At 40.0% G+C, this 8,908-nt stretch overlaps 1 protein-coding gene across 4 annotated transcripts; it reads right to left on the bottom strand.

Annotated features, from left to right (window-relative positions):
- Positions 1 to 5,293: 5,293 nt before the first annotated feature.
- On the bottom strand, positions 5,294 to 8,908 carry Commd6 (COMM domain containing 6). Of its 4 annotated transcripts, XM_048341245.1 has the most exons (5): positions 8,802 to 8,866; positions 8,704 to 8,715; positions 8,054 to 8,113; positions 6,804 to 6,956; positions 5,294 to 5,799 (listed from the first exon to the last, which is right to left on the bottom strand). In XM_048341245.1, the coding sequence occupies exons 4-5, from the start codon at positions 6,927 to 6,929 to the stop codon at positions 5,749 to 5,751; spliced, it is 177 nt and encodes a 58-aa protein (XP_048197202.1). In that variant the 5' UTR covers positions 6,930 to 6,956; positions 8,054 to 8,113; positions 8,704 to 8,715; positions 8,802 to 8,866; the 3' UTR covers positions 5,294 to 5,748. The 4 variants fall into 4 exon arrangements, with proteins under 4 accessions (XP_048197202.1, XP_048197200.1, XP_048197201.1 ...); XM_048341243.1 differs by lacking the exon at positions 8,054 to 8,113 and having other exon boundaries at positions 8,802 to 8,908; XM_048341244.1 differs by lacking the exons at positions 6,804 to 6,956; positions 8,054 to 8,113 and having other exon boundaries at positions 8,802 to 8,847.

The following is an 8,908-nucleotide window of genomic DNA, read 5'->3' as shown; positions in this document are numbered from 1 at the left end:
GAAAGAAAGAAAGAAAGAAAAAGAAGAAGAAAGAAAGAAAGGAAGGAAGGAAGGAAGGAAGAAGAAGAAAGAGAAGGAAGGAAGGAAGGGAAGGAAGGAAGGAAGAAGAAGGAAGGAAGAAAAGAAAGAAAGGAAAGAAAGAAAGAAAGAAAGAAAGAAAGAAAGAAAGAAAAAGGAAGGAAGGAAGGAAGGAAGGAAGGAAGGGAGAGAGAGAGAGAGAGGGAGGGAGGGAGGAAGGAAGGAAGGAAGGAAGGAAGGAAAGGAGGGAGGGGAAGGGAAGGAAGGAGGGAAGGAGAGAGAGAAAGAGAAAGAAAGAAAGAGAGAGAAAGAAAGAAAGAAAGAAAGGAAGGAAGGAAGGAAAAGAACAAAAGAGAGAGAAGAAACTAATATATCCCATACACAACTCTGACAAATACTGTTAACAAGTGGCTTGTTGTTCACCCTAAACTTCTGACAACTTTTAATCTACACAGTTACTTTTAAACAAGTCCCATTCATAATATCAATTGAGCTGTGCTACTATAATTCTTTTTAGAGAGTAGTTATTGAAACCAGAGTCTCACACACACTCATAGTAGGCAATTTCACTCAAGCATGGTACTATAACCACCTGAGTCATACCCTCAACTTCCAGATTTTTTGCTGGTAAATTGGGAGATAAAAGTTACACAGACATATTTTTTTTTGCCTGGGCTGGTGTCAAACTGAGATCCTCAGGTCTTAGCTTCCTGAGTAGCTAGGAATTGGCTTATTTTAATATCTTTAAAAGCCATAATAGGACTGTCATCCCTCAAATAACAACAACTTAATTCACATCAGCTACTATTCATTATTTTTGTTGACACATAATTACTTTTGTGTGATTCAGAATTTAAAGAAGATCCATACATTTCATTAAAGGGCATATGCTCTTACTTGTCTTTTAATTTATTGGTTCTCTTCTCTGTATCATTTCCCCCCTTCATTGTCCTACAATGTTTTTCCCACAGCCTGGAGTTTGGTAATTACCTTCCTGTGGTGCAATTTAATGCAGTTCCTCTGTTCTTCTCTTTCCTGGAAGTTGGCACACTAAGGACCAAGACAACTGTCTGCCTGATGGAAATGTTTTATACTCTGTCCAATTCAGCATCCAAAATCTACATGAAGCCATTGAACATTGCCAATATTGCCTACACAGCAGAGTTAGTAAATTAATTTTGGTCAATTCATTAACATTTTTACATTTAAATAGCCAAATGTATCTAATGGCTATAGTTTGGAAAATACAGTATTTGAATCTTGATCTCATTAGGGGAAGAGAACGTTGTGCTCTGTTTTGTTTTTTGACATGATTGTTTCATAGTTGTATACTTTTCAGACTGATATACAATTTCTATTTGTCTCTCTTAGCATTTTTTTGTGCCAGTCCTGGGGCTTGAACTCAGGGCCTGGGCATTGACCTTCAGCTATTTTGCTCAAGGCTAGTGCTCTACATTTGAGCCACAGCTCTACTTCTGGCTTTTCTGGTGCTTAACTGGAGATAAGAGTCCTGCGTAGCTAGGATTACAGGTGTGAGCCACTAGTGCCCAGCTCTGTCAGCCTTTTTTTTTTTTTTCTTCTGGTGGTGGAGCTTGAAATCAGGCCTGGGCATTGACTCTGAGTTCTCCTGCTCAAGGTTAACTTTCTACCACTTTGAGCTACAGTGCCACTTCTGGTTTCCTGGTGGTTAACTGGAGATAAGAGTCCCATGGACTTTCCTGAACAGGCTGGCTTCAACCTCAATCCTGTGATATCAGCCTCCTGAGTAACATGGGTTATAGGCTGAGCCACTGACACCCAGCTCTCAGCTTTTTTATTAATTGCTTTTGCATCATTTCAAAAATCCCACTAAGAGTTAGGCCCCAGTGGCTTTGACTTGTAAACTTAGCTATAAGGAAAATCTTATAAGGACACAAGATAAAGAACTTTTCAAAAGATAAAAACAATTATTAAGAAAAAAATCTTATATCTCTGCCAGTCTTGCGACTTGACTCAGGGCCTAGCTGTTGATCCTGAGCATTTTTGAGGAAGGCTAATACTCTACCACATGAGCCACAACTCTTACTTTCTGTGTTTTTGCTAGTTACTTGGAGATAAGAGTCTCATGAAATTTCCTGCCTAAACTGACTTTGAACCACAATCCTCTGACCTCAGCCTCTGGAATGGGTAGGATTACAGGTGTGATCCACTAGCACTCAGCTTACAAATCATGAAATGTATTGTTAATGTATCAATTACAATAAAAAATTAACTGCTCTTCCCCTTTCTAGATAATCTTCTACAATGCTTACAACCTTATATGTATGCTTTCATAGCTTTTAATTTTCCTTTACTTTTTTGCCAGTACTGGAATTTGAGCTCAACGCTTCTCATTTGTGAGGCAGGCAATTTACCATCAGCTTAGCCCACCGGCCCCACCATTTTTTTTTTTATTTTTATTTTTTGCCAGTTCTGGGCCTTGGACTCAGGGCCTGAGCACTGTCCCTGGCTTCTTTTTGCTCAAGGCTAGCACTCTGTCACTTGAGCCACAGCACCCCTTTTGGCCGTTTTCTATATATGTGGTGCTGGGGAATCTAACCCAGGGTTTCATTTATTCAAGGCAAGCACTCTTGCCACTAGGCCATATCCCCAGCTCCGAACCTGGCCCTTTTTGCCTTTGGTTATTTTTCAAAGAGGGTGTTGCTTTTGTCTGGGGCTTCTCTCCAATTGTTTTCCTCCTATCTATGCCTCCTTACTAGCTGGGAGAACAGGTGTTCACCAAAATGCCAGCCTGTAATTTTCCATGTAGCATTCAAATATAAATGAATATATTTTACACTATTTTATTTAAAAATGTGTTGAAATAGATCAATGGCAAATTTTAGCAGCTAACATTATAGCATAGTATAATATGCCAAATTTATTCAACCATTCTGGTACTGGCAAGCACTCACTATGGTTCTTTTATTTTCTCTGCAAGTATAAATGCTACGGTAAAAAAATCTTGAAACATAGATTGTATGGTTTTGTTTTTCTCACTTGCTGTTGTACCAAACCCAAATTTCTCACTGTGACAGATGTTGCTTTCTAGCTCATACCACTGCTGGAGATAAGCCTGGCTTTTCCTGTAGGCAATTTGCTTTCAGTGATGATTTAAAATATCATCTTTTGGTTTATGTTACAGGCCCTTTGTTTAAAAAAGATTTATTATTGTTCAGCAAATATAAATACATGTTGCATGCTTTCTGAGAAATATATTGTCAGGTGATTCTGGCTTTGAGTGGACATGTTGTATGCTCACACAAACCTAGATGATGTGGCATGTGACATAGCTAGGCTACAATGTGTATCACTTGCTGCTCCTCAGCTGCCAAATGGTACGACACATTACTGTACTGAATGTTGTGGGCAGTTGTAATAGTAGTGTTTATGGTTAGATAAGACACAGATCTAAACACAGAAACCATACAGAAATGTAGAGCAAAATGAGCTAGGCATGGTGGCACATACATGTAATCCTAGCACTTGGGAGGCTGAGGTAGATGGATGACAAGTTCCAAACCAGTGTGGACTGCATAGTGAGAGGCCCAGTACCACCACCCCCTTCCCCAGCCCAAAGTGATCTCATAAAAAGTTGAAAAGTGATAAACCTGTGTAAAGACAATCACTTTGATGTGAACTTTTCACCAGAACTAGATGTTTCTCTGGGTGAGTTAGTAAGTGATGTGATATTGCAATGCTCTAGACTTTATAAGCACTGCACTACATTTATTTTTTTCATTTAAAAATTTTTGTCGAAGTGATGTACAGAGGGATTACAGTTTCATACGTAAGGCAGTGAATACATTTTTATCAATCTTGTTACCTCCTCCTTTTTCTCCCACCTCCCCCTCTGCCCCCCTTCCCCTGAGTTGTAGTTGTAGCATAGTGTCTTGTAAGCATTGCTGTTGCATTGCTTTGCCTTTTACCTTTTGTCTCTCCATTTTGGTGTTCCCCCTCCCTAGTTCCAATAAACGTACATACAATACCCACTGTACCAAAGTCAGTTACAGTGACATCAGGGGTAAAAACATAGGGAAGAAAGACAAAAGAAAAAGGCATAATTTCATATGGTATGTTAAAAATAACAACAAAGATAAACCATTTATTTCCAAATCTTGTAGTTCATTTCACTTAGCATCATCTTGTCTGATCATATACACATTGCTATTGAGCTATTGTGCTCCTCTGCTAGGCTGTCCTAGACAAGTACTAATTGTTTCCAATGAGTGAAACCATAGTTTATGTTTCTTTGGGTCTGGGTCACTTCACTTAGTATGTTTTTCCAAGTCCTTCCATTTCCTTACGAATGGGGCAATGTCATTCCTTCTGATAGAAGCATAGAAGTCCACTGTGTATATGTACCACATTTTCCTGATCTACTCGTCTACTGAAAGGCATCTGGATTGGTTCCATATTTTAGCAATGACAAATTGTGCTGTGATGAACATAGTTGTGCTGGTAGTTTTAGTGTGGTCTTGCTTGTAATCTTTTGGGTAGATGCCCAAAAGTGGGGCTGCTGTGTCATAGGGTGGCATGGACTCTGGGCCTGGGAGCTGAGCTCTTCAGCTCATGGATTGCCCAGGCTGGCTTTGAACTGAGAAACTCAGATCTCAGCCTCCTGAGTAGCTAGGATTATAGGCGTGAGCCACTGGCACTCAGCCTTTTTTTTTTTTTTTTTTTTTTGCCAAATAGCTTATATATTGATGTTTAAAGGGTTGCTCTTAAATGAAAATTTCTAAATAGTACACATGTAACAGTTTAGTAATATTTCCTATGTCTAGAATAAGAACTCACTCTTGGTTTGCCCTTCTAAATAAATGTTCTTTCAGTGCAAAGGGCTGGAAAGTCAATAGACCAGATTCTTGTGATAAAGGCTCTGGTTAAGTACATGACACTTGTGTGAAATTTAGAGCAGCCTTTCTCATTGCACAGGCTTGGCAGGCAGACATAGCATGTACACAGCCTTCAAGGTATTTGCAACCAACACCAGATTATTGGTGGTGAACTTTTTTTTTTTTTTCTTTTTGCCAGTCCTGGGCCTTGGACTCAGGGCCTGAGCACTGTCCCTGGATTCTTTCTGCTCAAGGCTAGCACTCTTCCACTTGAGCCACAGCGCCACTTCTGGCCATTTTCTATATATGTGGTGCTGGGGAATCGAACCCAGGGCTTCATGTATGTGAGGCGAGCACTCTTGCCACTGGGCCATATTCCCAGCCCCTGGTGGTGAACTTTCTACAAAAATTAAGAACAGGAATGATTAACATCCATGGCAAATTTTAATCAACTTCCAAATGTTTGAGAGAGGAACTCAAAAACAAAACTTATACGTTATTCAAACATGGTACTTTTAATTTACATGTACTTATAGGACTCTGTTAAATAGTTTATAAAGTGGGTTCCTTTACCAGTGAGTTTTCAAACTATTGTTCCAATACATAAACTTGTATTGTCTCCATTCAACTGCCTCTCTGATTTTTTAGATGTAGTCCACATACCACAAATACAACCTTAAGGCATTCAATTGAGTTGCCTCTAGTACATTCACAAAGTTGTGATCACCACCACCTAATTCCTGTTTTTCTCATTTTTTTATTATTTAAAAAGTGGAAAAAACTACGATAAATATCATTTGGTTCTTCTGTAGTTCTTTTGCCAAAAGATGGGCTCATAATTTTCAAATGATGATAGGACTGTATCCACCAAAGAGTTTCACACAGTTTCCATAACAGCAGCAATTTCCTTGAACTGTCTGTAAAAATTCTGAAGAGAAAGATGAAAAGTATTAAGTTTACAGAATAGTTTAGTAATTCTTTTAATTATATGTGACTATCTGGGGATATATAACCTATTTCTTAAATATTCACTTATTTATTGTCAAAGTGTTGTACAGAGGGGTTAGTTTCATACATAAGGCAGTGAGTACATTTCTTGTTCAACTTGTTACCTCCTCCCTCATTTTTCCCCCATATAACCTATTTTTTGCATTGAATGTTACACCTTCAAAAATGGTTGTTAAGAGGAACAAACTAAGGGCTGGGAATATGGCCTAATGGTAGAGTGTTTGCCTCCTATACATGAAGCCCTGGGTTCGATTCCTCAGCACCACATATCTAGAAAAAGTCAGAAGTGGTGCTGAAGCTCACAGAGTGCTAGCCTTGAGCAAAAAGAAGCCAGGGACAGTGCTCAGGCCCTGAGTTCAAGCTCCACGACTGGCAAAAACAAAACAAACACTGAAGATAAAAACAAAAATAACATATTTCTCAGAGGAGGGTTTACTTTAAAACCTGATAAACACACTACATTTCAGATAAGCAGGGGTTGCTTGCTGTATGGGTTTGGTTTCAATAAAAGAGGCCAATACGGACAAAATTTTATGTTTTAGTTCATTTCTTTATCACTCGATAAGTAAGCTGATATAATGTTCTCCTATAGAAGCTTCTTCATTTTTTCATTTCCCCCTACTGACAACATGCATACATACATTCAGATTGGTCCAGGAAGGACCCCTATCTGTAAATATTCTGCTAGAGAAGATGAAAAATTCCTAAAAATGGTAACCTAGAATGATTAAATGGCACAATATACAAATTCAGTACACTTTATTAACTTATCAAATTCAAAAAAACCCTAAATCTTTTGTTTACTAATTACTTGTACAGGACATCAATTTACAAAAAAAAAAAAAAGCAATGAACATTTTCCTTAAAAGATTAAAAATTTTAAAGTAGAAAATATACTTTAGTTCAATGAATTAAACCACAAACCTGAAACTCAGGAATTGTCATTTCAAAGGACTTGTTCTTTACTTGGCCAGAATGATCTGCCACTTTTAGCATTACTGCAACGTAAGGATACTTAAGTGATCTGCAGCTGTCCGAGCTCACAGCCATGCCGAGTTTCCACTGAAAATCTATAAGCTTTAATAATAAAACAGCACAAAGCAGTCATTAGGATTACCACTGCCTACAATTCAGGTTATAAGTTCAATGGTACTTATAATTTCAATGTGGGTGATAGTGAAAGAAAATTCCAGGGAAATAATTATTTGATCAAAATGGCATAGAAGAAATAAAGCTAGAAAATAACACTGCCATCATTACAAAAAAAGTCTCCACAAGATGGATAATAAAAGTATGCCAATAAAAGAAATGCCAATGCTGTTTTTTCTAAACTGGCTTAAATTTCTTGTCACTCAGGGTACTCCAAATGCTTAGAATCTCACTTTCTCACCCTAAATCTTTACCTACTGCACATCTGAAAACCATAACACAGAAGACAGATCATGTGATGCTCAGTTTGTTGAGGCATGTGTAGAAACCAGGTCAGCTTCTTTCCTCACCATAGTCCTCAAGGGCAAAGCATACATTAGAACAATAGTGATGAGTTTCTCAGACATTAGTGTTCATGATGGATACCTGCCAGGTGATGTGGTATGCCCTTTATGAGCACTGAATGTCTCAATGAATCACATTATAGGTTGTTTTCATTGTGCAGAGGACAAAACCCAGGTTTAGAGACCTTAAGCAATGTGCATAAGGTCCACTTCTCTGGAATTGGAACCAAAGTCTGACTCCAAATGTTACATGCTTGGATTATATTCATTATTGGCTGCCTCAATCCTCTTTTTTTTGGCCAGTCCTGGGCCTTGGACTCTGGGCCTGAGCACCATCCCTGGCTTCTTTTTGCTCAAGGCTAGCGCTCTGCCACCTGAGCCACAGCGCCCCTTCTGGCCCTTTTCCATATATGTGGTGCTGGGGAATCGAACCAAGAGCTTCACCTGTAGGAGGCACTCTTGCCACTAGGCCATATTCCCAGCCCCCTTAATACTCTTTTATGTAGTTGTTGTTGTTGTTGTTTTTTAATCATGGACTGCTCAGTCTTGCCATGGCATAAAACAAGACTGAATACATGCAGCAAACTGACTTTAACACATTAAGTCAGAATGTAAAATTCTGTCTGCTTTATTTCCAGAACTGCACAGGGGACTGATACAGGGCAGGGCCGCAGAACATACCTGTCAACTGACTGATAGCTTGTTACCACAAGTAATGTTTGCCCTTGTGATTTCACTTCTCCGAAAGACACAAGATGAGATCAGTTCAGATAGCTAGTTGGTCTGTCTTTCCTTAAAATACAACTCAGGCCTCCATGCTCCCTCGGCTTTCTCAATCGTGGCAGGCACTCTACTACTTGAACCACATATCCTGCTCAGCTTTTTTGTTAGTTAATTAGGGACTTTTTCTGCCTTGGTTGGCTGCTAACAAGATCCTCTGGATCTCAGCCTCCTGAGTAGCAGATGTGAACCACAGGCATTCGGTGCCAAAATAATTTCTTTAAGGAGCTAATAAAGGTTTGAGGTGCTACTGTTGAAAATTCAGTAATTTTTCACCTAGCGATCACATTCTAACACACCGTATTCCTATCTTCGAGTAAAAACAGAATATTCGGTCTGTATTCTGCGTCAGGGTAAATGGAAGCGAAATTACGATGACTGGGGCATCTCAAGTGCAAAAGGTAGGAGAGACGCGGAAGGTCACAGGGTCGCGGGCGCAGTTCGGTTTAGTTGGCTCGATCTTCCGGCGGGGGGCAGGCCGGCCCGCCCGAGCCCAGAGGAGGCCACGGGACCCGGGACTCGGGACTCGGACGGGGAGGCTGTTCACTCACCTGGCTGGTGACCTGAAACGAAAGCAGAAAACACAACTTAGGGAATGCTCTCTCCTGCGCCAAGACCCCACAGATTCTTCTTCCCAACTAGGACTTACTTCGGACTTAGCATCTAGGACCGGCTCAGAGGCCTTAGCCCCCTCCATGGCTGGAGGACAGCGGTCCCGCGGTGGTCCCGGGCGGACACGCCCCGCCGTCAGCACTT

The sequence above is a fragment of the Perognathus longimembris genome, chromosome 3 (genome assembly GCF_023159225.1).
Source record: "Perognathus longimembris pacificus isolate PPM17 chromosome 3, ASM2315922v1, whole genome shotgun sequence".
Lineage (NCBI taxonomy): Eukaryota > Metazoa > Chordata > Mammalia > Rodentia > Heteromyidae > Perognathus > Perognathus longimembris.
This window is presented reverse-complemented; position numbering and strand designations above follow the sequence as displayed.